The sequence below is a fragment of the Calidris pugnax genome, unplaced genomic scaffold (assembly GCF_001431845.1).
Source record: "Calidris pugnax isolate Ruff unplaced genomic scaffold, ASM143184v1 scaffold42, whole genome shotgun sequence".
Classification (NCBI taxonomy): domain Eukaryota; kingdom Metazoa; phylum Chordata; class Aves; order Charadriiformes; family Scolopacidae; genus Calidris; species Calidris pugnax.
This window is the reverse complement of record NW_015090920.1, coordinates 2,503,430-2,526,016: the sequence shown is the minus strand read 5'-3', so window position 1 is coordinate 2,526,016 and position 22,587 is coordinate 2,503,430. Positions and strand designations below refer to the sequence as shown.

The window sequence follows — 22,587 nt, the reverse complement described above, 5'->3', positions numbered from 1 at the left end:
ATACTTGAAAATTGCATATTCCTGTAAAATTTCTTTGTCTTGAAAAACTCTAATTTATGGCAACTTTTGCACGTTCTCTCAATACACCATTTGACAAGTGGTACTGCAAGACCTACTTTCCCAGCAGAAGTTATGAAGCAAAGCAGATCTCTAGCAAAGACTTTTTGATGAAAATATCTTCAAAACTCACAATCACTGATGAATTCACTTGGGGGAAAAAGTATACGAGAAGGAAACATTAAATATATTTAGATAATGAATATGATATTTCGGTTTCATAAGAAATGCTGAATGAAATGAAGGAAATAACAAAGCCATTTTAATCATTCAAATATACAGAAGTTAATATACTGCTGTTTTCAGATTACTTTTTCTTGAAATTAAAGTTTTGGATATACAACAAGCACTTCCCCCGTTCTAGAGTGTTCTGAACTGCTTTTTTTACTTTTTCTTGAAATTAAAGTTTTGGATATGTAACAAGCACTTCCCCCATTCTAGAGTGTTCTGAACTGCTTTTTTTCCCCCAAGATTTAACAAAATAAAGATGCACTTGCTGTATATTGTACAAAAAAAAATAAATATACATTTGGAATATGGAATGAGATCATTATTCTCTAAGAGAAGACTTTAAAGGCATTTTACATTTTGTGCCCAAAAGTTTAACAGTAATAATCAAAAAGCAGCTGCTTCCTGCTGACGAAGCAACTTCATCCTGGGATTATAACACAAGTGAGAGATAACAGAGAGGGGTGCAAGAAATGCAGGCACTAGTAGGAAAAGTTTTGGGAGGTGATGGAAGGATGAGGGAAGGGTAGGTCGGAGAGTACGGAGAGGTGAGGGTGAGAAAAGCCTGATACCCAGGCTAGAACTGAGGAAAAGAAACCGAAGAGCTAAAATCTTAGAGGAGGAGATGGAGAATAACTTCACAGTGGGGCAAGCCAGATCCCTAATTAATAGAAGGAGAACTATATTTTATGCAAAAGCTCAAATACCACAGTTGTGAGAGATGAAGGTCCCAGGCGGCCTTTGACAAGTCTGCTTAAGAACACAGCTTTTTATTTCTCAGGTTATCCTGAATCACTCCCACATGCCAAGCTCAAGGAGGTGTCAGGCTGCCTCCCCAACCTATTACCTATCAGCACAACACTAAGATCAAAAGTTGCGTTTGAATACGGTTTGCCAAGCGGTCCTGCTAAATGTTAAGTGTATTTCATACCTCCTTTAAATAAAATTTGCACGTGCTTCTAGATGAAGCAAAACACTAAATTCACCTAAGGTGATTTGTGATTATTATGGTGCAACCTAGGGCTGCCTGCAGAAATCTAGGCCAAATAACTTCTCTGAAGACCACGGTATCATATCACCAGCAGAGGTGATAAAGCATTCTGATAACTTATAAATCACAGATTTCTTCTCATGGGACTGTCCTGAAGTTTTATGAATATGAGGTCTGACGTTCTGCCAACAACAGAACTCTTTCAATTCCCATTTTCTAACTAAGGAATATCAGGACATAATACCAATAAGACTGGTATCTGAATATTTTTGAGAATTTCCATGCCTTAATTCAGTATTTCCCAGTTAGCTGACTGCCACATGCAGCCTCAGTTTTCAAGATTCATTAAAAAAAGTCTTCTCTAATTTATTTATTTTAGAGCACCACTGATGCAGAATCCTTTCCTTTTGAGAAAAGCTCAATGTAGTAGTTTTGAGAATGTGCTGAAACACCAACAAGGATACTGTAATTCATTACACTGCCCGAGGGACACACTGAAGACAGGCAGTGCTACCAACAGGATTTTCCAAAACAGGAAAGAGAAGAGTAATACAGGTTTGGGGAACGAAGCAGGCAAAGGAGAAATTAGTTCTATTTTCTTGCAAAAACCACTCTGAAAAACATCAACACAATGGAAAAAATGGAAGAGGTGGCAGAAGATTTAAAATGCAACCTTCTTTCCCAAAGTGTTCACTCATCTTTGCAGTTAAATGGATACTAAAATTAAACCCCCTTGAAATTACATTAAGTGATCAGTGACAAATATTTCTATAATTAAACAACCTCTTTCAAGTCTTCTGTAACGTGATGATTATTAGCTCTTTAGAACCAGAGGAGCTGACATACAAATGGGATAAGATCTGCATCTATGGACCACACTCAAACTTTTCTGAGCTAGTCTGAAGAATGAGTAATACTATATGCCTTTTTTCTTCCTCAACTTGTAAATCTAACATTTCTTCCGATTATTTCAGCCATAGCCCTACATAAATTACAAACAGCCACATATTGCAAGCAAAGATCCAAACTATTTCAGAAGAATCTTGCAAGACAAATGCTACTTGACAGACAATAGAAGATAGCCATCTTACCAGTCTGTTTATGCGAACAAATTCTTCTGGGGTTTTGGCCCACGGTGGAAGTTCAACATCAGACACGACCGTTCCATCATCCATCACTCCCAGATTGTAATTGTTGCTGTTGACAAATATCTCTGGGAGGTAATAGAATTCAGGAATCAATTCCTGGAGATAAATGAAAAACAATGCCATGTTATAAATTATGTCAGAGGATGCACTTTGTCATATTAAAAAAATCATGATTAGAATGGCATTAGGCAAAGAGAATAGACAAAATCTTCCCACAGACATCGCCCTCCTCCCCCAGAAGAGGGAAATTCCCTTTCATATTTTCTAAAATTTAAACCTTTAGATATGATAAATCGTTATCGTGCTTTTAACATGAAAAAGAACTAAAACACAACAGGCTATAAAACAAAAAAAAAATAATCAGAACATTGGTTTTGATTGGATATTATGTACAGAGAAACATATAAAACTAAAGGAATGAACATCACATCGTACAAATAATATTCAGTGGAAAGCAACAGACAACGAAGGACGTTACGAAGATGGGGAAAAGGACTTTTTTCATATTTTAGTACAATCCACATTTTAAGGCGCTAATGCACAAATGGCAGTCTGTAGTTTGAGTGAAAGTGGCACCATATATACTAATTACAAAGGTGTAAAACCCAGTTATATTCTTATTCTCTCTAACATAAAGAGTCTGAGAACTTAATGTTTAGGCTATTATCTAAGATCATTCAATGTCCAGAAATAATTTTTTCTGTAAATTCTAAAATACCTGGAGTTCTACCACACGTTCAGAAAAAAACCCACATAGTCAAAGCTGAAAAAAGTCAATATTTTTCTTTCGTGGAAAGGTCATTAACTCAATTATGTGTCCAGTCTGTAATTACAGGGAATAATCATGCATAATTTCACACACACACATATACTCAAAAGAGGGGAAAAAAAAAAAAGGAAGGAATTTTGCACGGCTACAAGGTCTGTGTATAAACCAAATTCCTTGTCAGGATCATCACCACTTTAAACAAGTGTTTAAACAAGTTTCTGCAGCCCCAGCTTCCTACAAAAAACATGGCCAAGGACAAAATGTAAGCACATACAGCAAAGGAATTGTAATTTCCAAGTCTCACGAGGAAAACAAAGTAATACTAATGGCTCAACAAAGAAAATTTTGAAGCAGAAAATGGTACATGCTTATGCGGAATTGAACTCAATGTGCTAGGAAGCAAAATTAAGCTCAAAACCATAAAGATTTTCTCCTGGGTAAGTGGACTGTTTCCCTGTTTGGCAAACAGACATGCAACTTCATAAGCTGTCATTTATTTTGTAAAATATGCACAAGGATATACCTAACCATACCACAAGTTAATGTGATTAGAACCTTATTTGCACACTTTTATAAATGTCTGCAAAGTCCTGGCATAACACTTAATAGAAAAAGCCTATTAAGACATGACATATATTTCTGCCTTCACTTAATAGAAAAAGCCTATTAAGACATGATATATATTTCTGCCCTAAATATATTGTAAAGGTGTTTTTTTTTTTTGTGTGTGTGTGGGTGGAACTTGATGTTGAGACTTAAATACACCCAATAAACCTGGCAATTTGATGGATTTAGAAAAATTGAGCCACTAAATTAGAGAATTTACTTCCTTTGTAAAGCAAGGATCAATAGGTGTAATTGCTTCAGGAAGTGTATTTCATAGCAAATGACTGGTGTAAAATTGCCCCTTCCATACAGCAACGCAAACTGCACGCCACTTAAGGAGGAGGGAAAAAAAAAAAAAATTAAAACAAAATCAGTCTGCCCCATTGGCTTTGTCTAGAGTGGGTGCAGAATGTAGCTTGTGTCAGAAGCTCAGTAGATCAGATCTGAAACCCGGTCTTGACATGGGTCAATGGATCAGTGGTCTCCCAGATAGCCCCTCAGGGCCAGCGATGGCATGAGCAGCTTTCCAAATGGCTGAGTGCAACGGGGAGGTCATCAGATTGTGGACAAGGTCAATCCGAAGTAGCCAGGGCAAAGACAGGAAAGATCAAGCAGGAATTAAGCTATTATCACCTCCATCCTTGTGTGAAACACTGCTCGGCTTTGAATTGTACATCTTTTTGTTTACAGTCACCTTAATTAACCAGGCAGGGTAAAAACACGCTTCTGGACCAAGTGCTTGACAAGTACTTGATAAAAAGAGATTTGAAACTATTTAATTGGATAAGTGAAAGAACAAGAATTTAACGAGGATAAACGTTTGTAAAAAAGAAAGTACTCCAACACCAAAGTTTGCGTAGTTTTTACCATCCCAGACAACTACTAACAAAGAAAAAGCTGAGACACTGGACTATTAATTCGATAGCAGCATGCACCACAAATATGAAACCATACCATGATTCTAAATACTTAAAACATAACCTCATTACATATGTTACTGATGTTTTGGGGTGGGTTTTTTTCATATATATCTGTACAGCTATTCATTAGTTTCTTTCAAGATCAGAAAACATTTGGCTTTCTAGAACACACATTGTTTTCATTAGATTACACAGAAACAATATGCTGCCTGGAAACTTCAAAATTACCAGTAACTTCTGTTAGTTGGACTATTAGGAACTTTTCATAAGACGTTATTTCATTATTCCAGAAATGGGTTTTCAGAAAGTTTTTCACTGTCACCACAACAACGTATTTTTACAAAAGGAGCTTCTTTATAACCTGACGTGCCTGCATTTACACCTGGGAAAAGGGAGAGAGAACAGACACACTGGGCCACCCTAATTGAGTAGTATTTATTTTTATACAAGTGAAAATGAAAACATTAGTTAAAGGCCAACAGCTTTTCCTAAAAACAGCAAATAAACCTGATAATAAAATAGCTAATTTTTTACCCAATTTGCAAATATTCTTCATGTATTTGGTACCTGCAGTCCTTGATAATCCTTATCAACTCTATTTGTGGGGGCTCCTGTTTCCTTAAAATACTCACATCGCATGCACAGATTGACACTATGAGAGCAGATGCTGCCTCATGTCTGTAACTCCATTAATAATGGAACTTTTTGGACACATGAGAACATTAAAAAGATTAACAAATGCACTTTTTGCTTGTTTTTGGAGAAGGGGAGGAAGAGGTTACTTGTGGTTTCACACAAATACCACATGAAGATGCAGGAGCAAGAGGCCAGACTGAAGGACCATTTAGCATCTCAACTGGAAAGGGACACGGACTGGAAGATTAGCACAGGCCAAGTACAGACTTTTCCACAGATATTCTGTCAGCGTCTTACAGTTAAAATGGTTTTGAACTCATCTGGGCTTTTGATTTTTAAAATCATTAATCATGGGTTCCACACTGTAGTTTTATCTACAAAGGTTTTTCCCTTTGGCTGTTCTAAAACTGCTTCCTAAAAGCACCAGGTGATGCTTCTAGTTGTGGAAACCAGTAAATATTAAACCCCTTATTCACTCTCCTATATGCCCTTCTGGGTACTACAGACTTTATCATCATATTCTTCCTCAGCGGTCTCTTTTTGCAAGCTAAAGGGTTTAGATCCATTCCCTCTGGAACTCTTCCCTTCTGCTTAATCATTTTGGTTGCCATTGTTCTTTTTCTAATTTGACTGAATCCCTTCTGAAATTTTACACACTCAGCACATGGACAGAACCAGTCAAATTGCCCCACATTTCTTTTCTTTATATGATTTCACAGGAAAACAAAAACATCTGTATGATTTGTTGAAGCTCATGTTTTAGCACAATTGTGTTGAAAATTAGTTTCAGAAATTCCTCTGTTGGAATTCAAGAGTTCTATAGGGTAGAAACAGACATCCTTACGATGAGCAAAACCTTCACTCCTTCTGCCGCGTTTTTGATTTCCTCACAACGGATGAAGGAGCTCTCAGTGAAGGTCAACATGAACCTAAACACATGGTATTTCTAGTGGTATACATTTTTTAAAAAGATATAGAGATAAAATTTGCTATATCAGGATTCTCATTAACACGTTCATAAAATTCTGTATATAATAAAAATAAAATTCTACTCTAAAAAAAATTGCCTTCTACCACATGGAAACAATGATTCCTAAGGAAACTTCACGAAAAATATTTTTTTACAAACAAGTAATATCAGTAGAATTCAACTTTAACACTGGTATTTTATTTTGATGTTTGCTACCACACATAAAAAAAAAATCTATACTTGATACTTTGTTTCTACAACGCAATGAAATGTTGGTTTTTTCTCTTCTTTTGTTTAGAAAATAATAGACAGATGCGTTTTGAAGCAGAGTTATATGATCTGCAAAGATGTCTAGAAACAGTGACACAGATTCCCTAACCATATTAAAATATTTATAAGATACCAGATTTTCAAACTAAATTATTTGACAATCACATTAAGCAATATTAAGCCTATATATAACCTGTCAAACACAATAATAAAAATGCATATTAGAAGTCTAGGTTTTTATTCATATTGCCACACTTTATTTCCTCTGTTAGCGGACTTAAATGGCATTTGAAAAATATATATTAATATATTAAATTAATTCAAATTTCATTTTTTCATCACAGTTCGACGTAATCATTTTCCTGACTGTGGGAAAATATAATTTCTAAGTACCCATGAGTTTCCCTCCACCTGCTGTATGTGTGTTATTTCTTGCAGAACTAAGATGCTGACTCAAGACATTGCCTGAAATTCTCCCAACTTGTAAGAAAAATACTTCAGCAGGTTTCCATTAAAATTCTAAAGTGAATTAACGAATAAAGTAATTTTGTCAATGTCTATCATCCTGTTAAAGTTCTAAGAGATTGTACTTCCTTCTTTAAGAAAAATATTAAAATCTTCAGTAATTTGCAACTAAGCAAATAAAATTATAAAAAATACATAATTTCTAAGTACCCATGAGTTTCCCTCCATCTGCTGTATGTGTGTTATTTCTCGCAGAACTAAGACGCTGACTCAAGACATTGCCTGAAATTCTCCCAACTTGTAAGAAAAATACTTCAGCAGGTTTCCATTAAAATTCTAAAGTGAATTAACGAATAAAGTAATTTTGTCAATGTCTATCATCCTGTTAAAGTTCTAAGAGATTATATTTCCTTAAGAAAAGTAGGAAAATCTTCAGTAATTTGTAACTAAGCAAAGGAAATTATAAAAAATACGGATGTTTATTTAGCAGATTAATTAAATATATGATAATCAATAAGTAGATTTTATTAAGTCAGTACTTCATTGCATTAAAAATTGCATTTTTAAGGCACTTTGAATCCTGTTAGTCAATACAGGGGTTATATATACACAAAATTATTTTACTTTTTACTAAGGATATAAGTAAAAGCATGCAATGGTATTTATGAACTATATTTATACAGTGTCCAATATGTAGTTCAGGTTAATTTCACAGACAAAGAGGAAAAAAGTTGTATATATAACTACATTCTTTTCCTCGGTTGTTTTTTTTTTTTTTTAATTAACTGTGGGTGAAAAGGACTAAACTGAATCATAAAAAGATCTAGATGAAACCTTGTAAGGTCACCTTGTCCACCTTTCCATTCACAGACAATTAGAATCAGAAAGACTTTTCTCTGCCTTGTTCTTTTAAAATTTTCAGTGATGGGGATCCTACAAATTTCTAGTGTCCATCTGCTCACACCTGCTGGAAGAACTTCCCAATATCTAGTCTCCTTTTAAACAGCAGTTGCTCCTTCTGACACACACCAAAGTGTAGGAGGGGCTTTCACCCCAGGGACAGTGAGATCCATTCCCACCAGCACTTTCTGACCACCACTCCCCTCCCGCTCTAAGGATGGACAACCCACTCTAAGGATGGACAACACACTCTAAGGATGGACAAGACACTCTAAGGATGGACAACACACTCAAGGATGGACAACATACTCTAAGGATGGACAACACACTCAAGGATGGACAACGTACTCTAAGGATGGACAACACACTCTAAGGATGGACAACATACTCTAAGGATGGACAACACACTCTAAGGATGGACAACACACTCAAGGATGGACAACATACTCTAAGGATGGACAACACACTCAAGGATGGACAACACACTCTAAGGATGGACAACATACTCTAAGGATGGACAACACACTCTAAGGATGGACAACACGCATGCCAGCACGGAGGCACACTGCAACAAGAAGGACATAGCAGAATTCATCTAAATAGAAGCAAGAAATTTACAGTGAGAATTACCATTCAGTGGAGAAACCTCCCCAGAGATGTGGTAGAGTCCCCATCACTGGAGGCTGCAACAAAATGGGATTGGCCAAGGGGCTAGAAAATCTAATCTAGGCTCCCTTTCCCATGAAAAGTTGGACCAGATGATCTTTCAAGGTCCCTTCAGCCTGGGCTGTTGTGTGATTTCATGAAATGACGTGCACTGTGCCTGCCAGCCAAAATCCCCAGCAGGGTATAAATCTTAAAACTCCCACTGCCAAAACACTTGACGTTTCTGCCCTTGTTCCTCTTTCCTCCAAAGTAAACAACCTGAAACCTTCAATTTTATATCACTGGTCTCATTTTCTAGACCTCTGGTCATTCTTCTTTGGACTTTCACGAACTTGCCCATAATTTACTTAAAGTTTATTATTTCAACAGCTAAAACCGCTGTTTGGAGTAGATATTAAAAGTATTTGTTTCATTTTAAAAACAATTATGACTGAGTATAAGAGAAGCAGACCACAAATATTAGATGGAATGTTCTGATCCATACACCCAGATGTCTATATTTTTAACGACTGCAATTCCCACAGATACATGGATCTGACTGAATTTAAAATTATTTTTTTTTAAACTCAGAGAAGTATTTACCTGTTATGAATCTTGGCACAATTTTACAGAAGAACAAATCTTTCACGGAAACCAAAGCTGTGCATCCTAAAGATGTTAAAAGTTTTGCTACACCAGGCATGCAGTTCATGATTAAAAATCTGAATTACTGTGTACCTGCTTCTGAATTTTGCTAGTCATTGCTCTTGGACATCTTTGACCTTGCTACTAATATGACATGAGGTTTCTCCTATACAAAGGTAACGTTGCCAGTTTGGCAGCAACTTTATTCCTTGTAACTTCTGAAAGTCCTGACTATTAGATGGAGAAGTATAAAACAATGCAAAGCATATGTAGAAAAGCTTATCAGGTTACAGGGTGGTTTAGGCATGCTTATGTTAGGCAGCCTGTTTCAATAAGCACGAGTTGCCATTTTGCAGAGTTTCAATTCTTTTAAAAATCTATATTTTAAAGAAAGTCATGAAATTTGTCATCCTCCAGTTTCAGAATGTTCCAGTAGCTTGGAACTGTAGAGTACCAAAGTTTAAAAACATTGCTTGACATGCCTTTAAATCAGTCGTATTCAAATCTGCAACTCGCGTGTGCTCCTTGACCCATCTACAGCAACCTCCATTTTCTCCAAAACCAAAGTTTCTTGGTCAATTTACAGCAGGTTATACAGATAACTAAGTTCCTATATGTTTAAAAAAAGAATAAGCAGGTGGATAGAGACATTACATGTGTGTTTCTTGCAGGGCCTAGTACGTGCAGCATAAGTTCACATTTTAGTTGTCTCTACAGAAGCTCCACAGAGAGGGCACCGTAACAAATGTCCCATCACTGAGAAAGTCTTAATTTGAGGCTTACAGCTTTTTTGAGAAATGAGTCAATCAATTGCAAGAAGCAAATCCATAGTAGACACAGCATCATCTGTTCTAATACTTGCAGAGGAGAAAATTTTTTTTTCCTTTACAGAATGTTATAACTATTAATAACCTTTTCCAAACATACAAAACCTGATGTATTATTAGGAAAACAGAATTTTCCCAATGCTCACTGTAATGTTTATTGCCCATAAAGTTAAATGATGGAGGCCAAACTCTCAAGTCTCCTTGAAGACTTGAGGAATCTCATGCTTGAAATAAAAAAAAAATCCACATTGAACACAAAAATCCCCATTGAAAACATGTGACCCAATAGCAACTTGGTAATGCCCAAAGCAGTCACAAACTACACAATACCTACGAGTGCCAGTAACACTACAAGTACTTAAATTTTGTGATATATTCTATTTATATCTGGTTACAGATCAAACTTGTCTACCATAACAAAGATTTTCTGCACAGAGTTTGTGCTTGTTTGGATAAAATACATCAGGACCCACAGACAGGAGCAGGTTTAACCCTCTAACAAAACAAGGACCCAGTAATTCCTGCAGATTCTCAAAAGTATCGTGTGAAAAAACATGTAATTACAGAACATACTATGACCTGATTTCTGTATCATTTATTTATCAGAAGTCAATGGATTATTTTTCTTTAATAAGCGTCTTGCAAAAGCCTTTAAGAACTTACAGCTGAAAACTTTAGCCTTGGTGGCTTTTAGTTGTGTAAGCTTTGAAAGTTGTTATTTCACTCAAAATATGTACTGGAAAGGAAAAAAAGTTAAGAAATAGCTAAGGACAGAGACACGTAGGCAAATTATATAATTATCTGTCCAATGAGATCAAGGTATTAAATGATTTAATTTCACTTTTACTTTATTGCAACTGTTCTTTTAATTTTTAATATTTCAATAACGTTAATTAGATGCACTACCTATATTTTAATGCCACTGTCTAACTAAGAAATCACAGCACCCAAACTTAACAAATGTTGTTAAACACTGTATACTTGCAGACAGTGTTATCTTTATTCCTTTTAAGAACAATTTACAAAACCTGAAGAACATAAATAACAGAACTAGCTTCAAATAGGTTTTCTGAATGTCCTAAGGCAACTTCAACCTTGCACAGAGATGACTTTGAGGCAAAGAATTAGAAAATGGATGAAAACTGAGAATATAGGGGGCTACTTTCAGAGCTCTTTGTTTATTACAGTCTACAATTTGAGACAACATTTTAGAGCCATGACTATCACTGAAGTTATAATATAGTTCTTAATCTGGGTATCCTATTCATAATGAAATCATGATGTCTTTTTAGCATTTTGCTGCTTCCCAACTTATCCCTTCCAAGGACACTCCTGAAGAATCTTGGCCAAACCCATTCTCCCCCAATCTCATTAGTGTTTATATACACCAGATACCCACTTTATAACACTAGTACACTCCTAGAAGCCCAAGTCAATTTACACATTATAGCAGACATCATTTAATACTGTTACAATTCAAAGAGACTTTAAACACGAAGTGTGATTTAAAGAAAAACTATCCAAAACAATGTGATGCTTATGAGTTTTATAATATAGTTAACTTGCCAAAATAGCATTTCTGAACCTAAAAATTAAGCTGTTCTATACTACAAGAACCTTAGGAAAAGATAATTATAACTTGCTAAGCACACCCATATGAGATATGAATTCAGCTATTCAATACCATCACACCAGCCTTACAATAGCTGTCCCTGATGTGTGTCTCATCACCAGATGGACTTTCATAAACTAGTACCCATTTTATGATGGAACAATCTGGACTTACTAATGTTTCCTGAAAGTTTATGGTCTTCTAGCATCTCCTTTAGAACAAAACTAATCAAAGGCACCAAAAAAAACCCCAACTTATAAGCACATCAACAAGGAACATGCACAAAGCAGTAGAGGGAAAAGCATGAAGAACAGTACGTAGGTCTATGCTGGTGACCTCAACTTGGTTAAAGATTAATCACATAGAGCCCATGTAATTTTCTTTTCAAAATGTAACTGCAACAGTGGATGGTGAAAGAAAAAGAGGTAAGATGTTGCTTCACTTTTGACAATGACCTCTGAGACTCTCTCAGTCTCCCATGACATTCTTATAAGCAAAGTAGAGAAATGGAGATGAGATTAGGTTACAATAATGTGGGAGGAGCCAAGCTGGAAATCTATATTCCAAAAGCAGTTATCAATAGCTCACTGACAAACTGGGAGGACGTGGTAATGGGTCTGCCCTGCTCCTAATATCAGTCAATAATCTCATTAATGACCTGGCATAGAAGGTGCAGTAATAAAATTCCAGATGACACTAAGAAGGCAACATAGCTGTTTGGAGGACAGCACGAGAACTTCAAGTGATCCTGAAAAACTGTATATATGGTATTAAAAAAGAACAATTAGCAAAGTACTACTCCTGGAAAAGAGAAAATACACGAGCAACATGCGTAACAGTTATTCTGTTGTAAATATGATAAATAAATGTATTGCATCAGGCTAGCTACCGAACCAGAAATAACAACTGCTCTTGAACAACTATCTGCAATTCTGCTCATTCATCAAAGAAAAGCAGCAACACAAAAGTAGAGAGAGTCTTAACTTCTGTATTCCAAACCTTAGTCCAAGCCCCAAACTTAAGTATTTTTCTGTCAAACACTGCCAGGCTATCCATGTTGGCATTTTACACAGTACTATGACAATTAACCATGTTGTTACACAGCACTAACAAAACCAACATTACTGTTTGCACTAATCATGTAAATTAGGAAGTAGCTGAAGGATTTAATGATCATGCCAGTCCAGTACTTTAAAGGTACTAAGTGGTACTCTCACAGAATTGAAATACATTTAATATTCTTCAGTGCAGAAGATTTAACTTAAAAACATGTGGTTAGTCATTTAAAGGCAACAATGCTGAGCTAATTAGTAAATAGCAATTCCAGAGTGGTAGTCAAACACTAGCCAACTTCCAAAGGATTTTTAATTTGAATTGCTTAAATAAATGGATAGGGGAGAACTAAGAAATTAAATTTTATGCAACGTATCACCTCTTGAAATCAAAATTTGAAAAGTTCAACCAAAGGTTATACTACAGTGCAGCGTTAGTTTCCTGCTTTGATCATTGATCCAAGGCTTTCACAGGATATTGATGAAGATTGGTTAAGACCACACATATGCTTTAGCTTTCTCTGTTGAAGTGATAGCAGCCAACCAGAGCTGCTTCCAAAACTAGCTCATGTTAGTCCTCCTTACAATATATGATGCCCCCAACTATGATTAACAATAACCTGAGGACAGCAACCATCAATAACTACACACATTCTCTTCACATGAGAAGCAAAGAGAAATAATTTCCTGTAATCAGCTCAATGGTTCTAAAAATTCACATTTTTTTTCAGCTGGAATAGGAAGCAAGCTCTCTTCTTCCTTTGTGCCCCCTTGCATCGAGATACAATACCTTTCATTTTGGCCTCCCACTTTCAAGGCATTAAATGTGACTTCCCAAATCTTTTTTATTTCTACAAATCAATGCATTAAACTGCTCGGTTTTCATCAGTTGTAGACGTATGAACTAGTATCTAGAGAGCTTAGGGTCAAAAAAACCTAGTATTTTTTAATAAGCCACAATAGCCAACTACATTTATGTTCTCAGCCCATCAAAAATGCAAAGTAAAACTTAAAACCCTTTCACTTGTTAAGAAATACATGGTTTTTACTCTACGTTTGCCACTGATTGAATGGTATGGACAGTCAGATACTACAGCAAAATCATTTCCAAGTCCATCTATACCTGCAGTTTCAAGAGATGTCTCCCCCAAGTCATTCATTCAATCTATCTTAAGTCCTTAACTAACTAGTGACTTCTCTGAAATCACGTTTGTTCCCCACATCTCACTTATGAAGGTATCTTTTAAAGCTAAAATAATTTTCTTGAACATAAGGCTACTCCCAGAGTGAATCTACTGCTGAACACAAAGAAGCTCTACATTGTCTTTAAAAGGGCCAAGTGTTTTTTGCACTGAAGTGGCAGCCTCCCCATCACACCTAGAAATGCATTCATCTTTGAAGGAGCCAGCTGCTTCAGTACATAAGAAAGATTCAAAGCTGAAATAAAAAAATGGATTAGTATTTCAAATGGAGTTTCAACGTAGCCAATTACTTTTGTCAGAATACTCACTCACAGCAGAACAAACAACATCTGTAAATATACAGTTTAATTATTTTAATTAATTTTAAAATTTAATTTAATTTTACATATAATTATTTTTTTTTGCACAGCAGATTGCTCCTTGTGTTACATTTGTACCTAAACTGTACGAGAATCTGCATGAAAATTTGCAGTTCTCACTTTTCCCTAATAAACTTCATCTTTTTCCTTTATGCAAGAAGTGCTTCCACTCCACTTCCAGTACATTCCAATCCAATATCAAGGGAAATTGAGGCCTAATCTGTTATTATCAAGAAGAATTCCACTCAATACATCTTTCAATTTTAATAATGAACCACTGCTAACTATTCTCCAAATACAGCGGATTCTTTTAGACCAAGTTTTCCTATCTCACTCATGAGACAACCTCAAAACTAAGATCATCATCTGCTTCTTCTCTCTTTATAAGGTCTGTTACCTTTTCTCACCAGAAACTGTAATTGCTTTGACATAATCTCTTCTTGATAAATATGTGTTTCATTTGCTTGTCTCCTTGTTATCTTCCTAGTACTTAAACAGTCTGATTATCTGTGTAAGTATTTTTTTTCTGAACTGTAGTTAAATTCACCTCATAATATCTTGGTTCTCTTTTTTCTTCCTTTTTATAATCTAAATACTTCATTTGTCCACTGCTACCTTTCTCCTTCTCCATTTCTCAAAACAAAACATGCACTCTGAAATTTTGCCTGCCAGTCTTGTAGGTACAAGAGAATTGAGCTTATAATGACCAGTCAATTTGAAAAAAATCTAATGTGTTTGTATTTTCTAAACTGTTAATTCCCAATTCGATACAGACATCGTATTAATTCCACTAGCCACTGATTGCCATTGATTCTTTTGGTGCGGACTCACAGATGCAAGAATGACATTACTTTTTTGGCACTATTAGTTGACAATTTTCTTATTCCACTAATCTGCAGATCAAGCCTTTCCTAAATTGTCTCCTCACTCTGAATATAGTTACAGAATGATTTCATGTTACTTATGTCTCGTGCTAGTTGCATGACATTCTTGAGTTAACCTCTAATTTTCTTCACACTATACTTTTCCATCCTTCCTCCCATTAAAAAAACCCAATTCTGATATTACTCATTCTTCTTGGATTTGAGGTCAACAAAGCTTTCCCACCACTGATAGCACCCTTGCCTCCTGCGTTCTCTTCCCCAGTTCAAAATATTCCCCAGATCCCATACTCCAGTTGTTTACCTCATTTTTTCCTTCAGTGTCTACCTACCTAAACCTCTGCCCTCAGAACTTCTATGCAATCCTGCCTTAGCTTCTCCACACATTTAATTCTAGGTCTCTTTTTATACAATGACTTTGTATAAATGACTTTATACAATGACTTTTATACACAGTCTTTCCAGGGAATGCTTCCAGATGTTCCTCTCAGCTCTTTATCCCCTATCTACTTATTCTTCATCATTAGACTAGTTTTTGTCCCTTCTGCACCTAAATTAGCACAGCCTCCTCCTCCTGTTTGTCATAGTCAAACAAGGAAAAAGGCCACTGCAGAAATCACCCCAAACCGAGGTTGGATTCCTAGAGCTAAAATTACATAAAGTAATATGAATATTAACTGCAAATTTCTTATCTGAGTGGGGCAGAAGCATCAACAGAGAATTTACAAAACTTAGTGGTTAAAAATCTGTACCAGTTTCTACTGACTTTTCAAAGGCTTAAAACTTGTGCAGATGAACAAAAAAAGTGAAACACATTGTGGCACAAAGACCAATTTTGCCTTATTTCAGTCTAAGGGCTAAAAATGTTTGCAAAAGTTTTACAAAATATTTACTCAAATATTCTAACTGAAATATTCTAACTGAAATACTCTAACATTTGTCATCTCCCTTGCACCTTTTCCAAAATGGTAGGATATCTCCCAGTCTTCTTCCTTCCTTTCTTCATAACCTGTGGCCCTTAGATCACAAGGACAATCAAGGCAGATGCAGTGTAAAATCCATGAACACCTTTTAGCAAAGTTTTTACCTTGATGTCCGAAGTGTCGCGCTGACTGTTGCGCCATGCTCTTGAAACAGATGAAAAAGTTCTATCCGCGTGATCAAACTTCCCACCTTGTAGATTTAAGAAAAGTGTTGTAAAGGGTTCCTAAATAAATATAAGAAGATTTATTAGAAAGAGCATTTCTTTAGGAATTTCAGGGGGAAAAAGGGATTTCTTATTCTTTTGAGGTTTGGTTATTAATGATGCTATTCTTCAGGCAGACACATGATTAATTGCAAAGGGTTAATTCTATTATCCAAGAATGAGAAATACAAACTGATGCTTATTTGTTCAAGAAATGCTTTTTATTCCTACTCCATGCATATATATGCAGATAAAGAAAAGCAAACAACACCAAAAGAAAATATTTAGAAGCTGGAGGAGAAGCTACGGTCAGTTGTGACACAAATTGCCTTTGAAAACATAAAAAAGCTCAATATGTTTACCTTAGATATTTTTTAAACTAGTGTGTAACAAAAATAACACACACATTTTATTTTGTTAAAGGTAATCTATTATAGAGGGTAGCATTCAATAGCGATGGCTTTATGATTGTTATTGTTTAATATGTAATTTATGATTTAGAAAAGAAAAATGTTCGAAAGATTTAAAAGCCTCCTCTTAGTTAAAGAACACTTAAGCACATATTAGTGGATAATTGCTTGAAATTAGCTAAGCGCTATAAATTACTTCAAGGATTTATGTATGCTTGTACATTCTAACAAGCTTTAATTAATGATGTGCTGCTAATGCTTTCCCAAAGAAATTACTTTCTATGAGATAAATCGCCTTTCAGTTTTATAGAAAAATGCATTGTTTAACCAATATATTATCAATATGTAGCATCTCAAAAGTTACTTCCATATAAATTGCAGCAGATTTTTAAAAATTAATTATTTACATCATAGAATTTCATGACCATCAGAAGCCAACTCATTTACACTCATTAGGAGGTGAAAACTGAATACATTCAGTAAGAACCACAAATGTTCAGTACATGGTCCAGTCAGAAAATATGCAAGGAAGGAAAGTTAACCATATTTAAGCAACATAAGAATGTACACTAAAAAGCAATTTTTAAGGAGAAAAAGCTTTACTGATTTGAAAAGGCTGTACCATAAAAATGAAAACCTTCTGCTCAAAGTTGGACGACATTTAACTTACGCTACTGATTACAATTACTAGCAAATTTCAGTCCTCTGCTACGCCGTGGAGTTTTACTTTATGCATTCCTAGCTATTGAAAGAAAAAGCACTTTTCAAAGATATACTTACAATTCTTAATAACCACGTGAGCGCAAAACTTGCGGTTGAATAATGCGTGCCGTAGTGAAATTTGGGAACCTGCTCGTCTTCCCATGATTCGTATCTCTCAGCAAAGAACGCTGCTCTCTTTGGGTTCAAAGCTCCAATGGGCTACAAGGTTTGTAAAAATAAAGACGTTAGGTAAATAAAGAGGACATGATCTAGTATCACATCATATTTTCTGGTAGCCAGAATTATTGGAGTGCCTGGAGAAGACTGGCTTTGGTGTTTTGCAAAAGCAGATGCTGGGTTCTGGAGGCACCTGAACAAATCTGTGGATTCAAAACCAGGATTGCCATGTGCCCACGATTCCAAGGCTGGTTGGAAACAAGTCCCTTCTGCCCTCATACAGGCTTCATGGCTATTTACTCCTGACACAAGTCAACGACTGAAAAATGCTTCACAGTGGAATGTCTTGGACAAAGAGTTGTTTCCTTGCGTGCCTGCGTGTTGAATACACTATTAAGCAAATGGTAGGCAACAATGAGAAACATCTTTGGATATTTTTGGGGAAAAAATAGTGACCGATAGGGTGGAAGAAATATTAACAGTGCACTTGGAATTTTGATACTACTGTTCTTGTTTTTATGCTTTCCATTTACCATCCCAAGACAAGTTTTACTCAACGGATTAAAAGACAAACAAACCAGCAGAATTTCTATCTAAAACCATTGATATAAAAGAAACCAGTAACACATGTATGACCAAAGAAGCCTATCACACTTCCAGCGATACTGTTGTTCTTTGTTCAGTGCTTACCTAAGACATAAACACCCAGGGACTTGTTTAAATGTAAGAAATATAATATTTCATTATCTATAGCTGTGTATTTCTTCAGCAGACTTTTACATAAAGGATTTTGAAAAATGAGTGTAGGTCACATAAATCACTGAGAAACACAAAAGTGAATTTAGCCATTCCATATGGGAAATGCTGTAAGAGGTCTAAAATATCTTTGCATATACATGCAAAGCATATATATAGAAAATTGTATTGCATATATTGAGCACACTGTATGTTATAAATGTAAATGATGCCCATCTGTACAGACAATGGATGCATTCAAGTATAACTGGAGAACAAACATGGAAAAATATTTTATTCTCTCTGTTCTGCAAGAATAAACATACTTAAGAATACACTACAAGGTAAGGAAAAACTTTAAAAGTCCTTGAACAAAAGTATCAGTAACCAAGTCATTAATTCAACCCCAGTTCAAGTGAAAAACTATGTCTGCTGTTCAGATTATTAGTATTCAAATAACTGCTCCTTTGCAGCTCACATGAAATTTGGCATACGAGCTTCAAAGTATTTTCTCTTCTAGATTAGATCTGTGAATGACCTAAGATCTAATCTTACAGTTTTCACTTAGAGCGGTTTTCACATTGCAGTAGGATAAAAAAAAAAACCATCTTAGGTTAATTACTGTTTTTGCAGTTCACTAATTTGAAATATAACCCTTTAAAAGAAGTGGTTCCTGTATAAAAGGATTTTTATCTGATTTAGCAAATTTATTCCAGGGCAGAATGAAACTGACTCCAAGTCATCTCTTTGTTGCAAGAACCATTTTGGAATCTCCATCTGTACCGATTTTCCCTAAAGACTCAGCTATGCTTGAGGGAAAAGAGAAGAAAGGAGGTCATTGGTAGACAAATTATATAAATTAAAAATAGAAACAGTGTTGTGCTGTACGGTTCTGTGGCATTTTATGTATTCTCTTTATCTGTCCCTATTTTTATTACTCTCCAAATGAGTATAGCCCAAATCAATAGTTATAGAATTACATTCCTTGAATATAAAGCTAAACCCAATTAGAATTGATTTCATTCTCTTTTCAAAAAAAAAAAAAAATAATGGTATCATGCAGAGATCCATATAGCCAGAATCCACAGTATTGATTTTGGCTGTTATTGTTACAGTTGGTTTCTGAAGCCTGCAACAGGACAACTATCAAGACATGTCACATTTATTTGCAAGCAAATAAAAAAAAGTCCCCAAATGAAAGAAAGCTTAGGGAAAAAAAAAAAAAGAAAAAAAGGAACCGTGGAGCTGTGCACTGACAATGATACACTATCAGCTTACTCAGAGAAGTTACAGTGGGAATACACACATTGAATTATACATTACACGAATGCACTGATTTATTGTGGTAATAACATCCACCTCATTAAAAGATTCTGCTTTGCTGCAGTTGGAGGGCTACATATTGTTTACTGCTATAAATTAATGGCAGCGCACAGAAGACTGGAGAACCCTTCTAACAATAGATCTGTAATGACAGTGCTGTATATCACAGCTTCCCCAGCAGCTTCATAATAAAATGGAGACAATGTATTGGGCTAATACATTCTACCAGGCAGGCCCATATTTTTCTGACAACTGCTTCTAGGGATGAGGAGATTCTACTGTATTACACTGCTCTGTGAACAGTTAACCAAGCTCCAGCTACAGAATAAAGAATATTTGAATATTCCTGACTTTGAGTTTAGTAAACAAACTAATCGAAATTTTGTATTTCCTATTTTTACAGGGAAGCACGATTACATACTGGATTCCCTCCCTTGTGGTTAAACACCCAGGGAAAAGGAGTAACTCCAAACTAAGCTCTGCTAGAGGTAGATGTGAGACCACAAATTTACACTACTCAACATGTTTTCCCTATCACTACAGACCACGAAGGAAGAACAAGCAGAAAAGCTTTCATATCCAGAAATTCCAGTATATATTTTCTTTGCAGTACCTTTTCAGAGAAGAAAACTAGATATTAGTTCACCAATACTTATTTAGATGGGAGAAAAAAGAAAAGAAAAATAGAGATAGAAAAACTCTGATGAGCAATAACACTGGATGAGATTACAGGAGTCAAGATGAAAAAAACATAACTTCTGGCTGCTAAGTTTTCAAACTGTATTGAAAAACAAATAACGCATATGGTTTTCAATTCAGAATTCCTTCAAAATAGAGTCCAAACTAGAGGAAGAAATGGGGTAAGGAAGTTTTTGTTTTCTCTTTTCCAAAGGCATGATCACCTGGTTCTTGACCTGAAGTGGTTGTTGTAACAACATATGCCACAAATATGAAAGTTACAAGCTATTCTTAAAAAAAAAAACAAACCCAAACTCATTTGATATTAATATTTCAAGAGCTCTCAAATCTAGGAATGCCTCAAAATGAATAAACATCACATTTTGACCAAGAACTGAATATAGTAAATCTCAGTCTTTGGACCAAGCTCGTTCGCTTTCTTTTAGACACTACAAAGAAAAATGGTTTGTTGGAAAGTAACAGAAAACATACTGACTCTCACCATCTACTGCTGTTAAATATGGCCAGACGCCGGGGTGTAGAGTAGGATTTGTTGGTTCTTAATCTTACTCTGTGCCAGACATTGGAAGGGTGGCCCAATCTGCCTCCATTGTCAGAAGAGGCCCTGTTGCAGCCAAGAGAAGAAAGCAGGATGCTCACCACTCCCCTACGTAGGGCAGAATCTCTCCTAGATCCTGTTGCTCATGTTCAAGAATACATGCATTTTGGAAAATTGTTAATCACCTAACATAAGCAGATCAAAGTCTTATAAAGAAAGAATTATAATATATTTACAATTACATATTTCAGAAGAAAAAGAGGTGCTTTTTGTTCCTATCTAATATATTTTCATTTTTTTAGTGTTACTACAAATAAACAGACAAACACCTTTTGTTATTGACTTTGACACAGGCTTCTGTTATTAAAACAAACCTTGCCATTTTTACTGTCTCCTACCCATTGTAATACTGGAAAGAGTTTTTAACTCATTAATATTCAAAATCCATGAAAGACCACAGTACTATGGCAGTAAAGTGCATTTAATAACCGCAAAAAAATAAGTACTCAAGATACTGTAGTTTCATCTTCACTGTAATTGTTAGTTCTTTGGTGAAGATGGTTCTTTGGTGAAGATGGCAATCACCAATTACTACTGGGAATCAGGAGATCTGTGCAAGTGCCTGTGAGTTCTGAAAAGTGGGCAGTTCCAGAAAGGACGTCCACGCTGACCAGCGCAAACAGGAAGACTTAGAAATTCATGAAAATATTATTCTTTGAAGTTTGTATTTCGAAACTCCTTCACCATGAAAAAAAATAAAAAGGGAAAGAAAGAAAATATATTAAAAAAAGAAAAAGAGAAAAAAAAAGGGGAAAAAAAAAGAAAAAAATGCTTCTCCTTGTGATTTCTTATACTATTTTCTTATCCACATCTAACCAGGTATTTGGATTCCTGTGCATACAATTGTCTGTATCTACAATATATACAAATTATGTTTTGTAGCATCCTTGCCAAGTATGAAGTTTGTTTTTCATACATTTTGTTTTCAAGATGACTATCTGGTTTTCATTACTGATATTTTTCATGTATTCATTGGGCTTAAAGGACCAGGGGGACCATTAGGTCATCTCATCTCATCTCATCTCATCTCGCCTTGTGTTTGTATCACAAGCCATTAAATGCCTTTCCATTATATGATTTTGAGTCCAACTGTCTATACTTGATTATAGCGTGAGCTGTATTTGGCCCACCTGCTTACCAGAAAGGCATCTGACTCTTGAGGACATGGACAATTTGCTATTTTTCTTGGGAGCTTTTACTACTGATAACTGTAACCCTCATTCTAAAAAATACATACTTCAGTTTGGTTATGAATTTACTGGTGTGTTACCAAAGAAATCTTACTACGCTTCTCTCTGATGTATCACAGAGTTTCTACTTATCCAGTATTTTCTGTATATAAACATACTTATAGACTATCATTAGACTTTTCATTAAACAAAAGAAATTGAGCTCTTCAGGTCTTCTATTTTAAGGCACTTCTTCCAGCTTTAAGATTTCTCTGCAGCCTGCCCACTTATCAATGTATTCTAACATACAGATACCTGAAACACGGTCATTAACTCCCAGAACTAGCCCATACTTGTAATACTGTCGGTGGGACTTCCTCATCATCTGGGTAAAACTTCTTTCTC

At 35.5% G+C, this 22,587-nt stretch overlaps 1 protein-coding gene across 1 annotated transcript in view; it reads right to left on the bottom strand.

The window, feature by feature from the left end:
* The window catches only part of LRBA (LPS-responsive vesicle trafficking, beach and anchor containing), a 464,550-nt gene that overhangs the window by 123,932 nt on the left and 318,031 nt on the right, over positions 1 to 22,587 (bottom strand). Inside the window, exons 44-46 of the mRNA XM_014950036.1 lie at positions 17,560 to 17,700; positions 16,271 to 16,390; positions 2,368 to 2,520 (exon numbers count right to left, since the gene is read on the bottom strand). Of these exons, the coding sequence (XP_014805522.1) occupies positions 2,368 to 2,520; positions 16,271 to 16,390; positions 17,560 to 17,700 (414 nt within the window). The remainder of the gene's footprint in view (positions 1 to 2,367; positions 2,521 to 16,270; positions 16,391 to 17,559; positions 17,701 to 22,587) is intronic.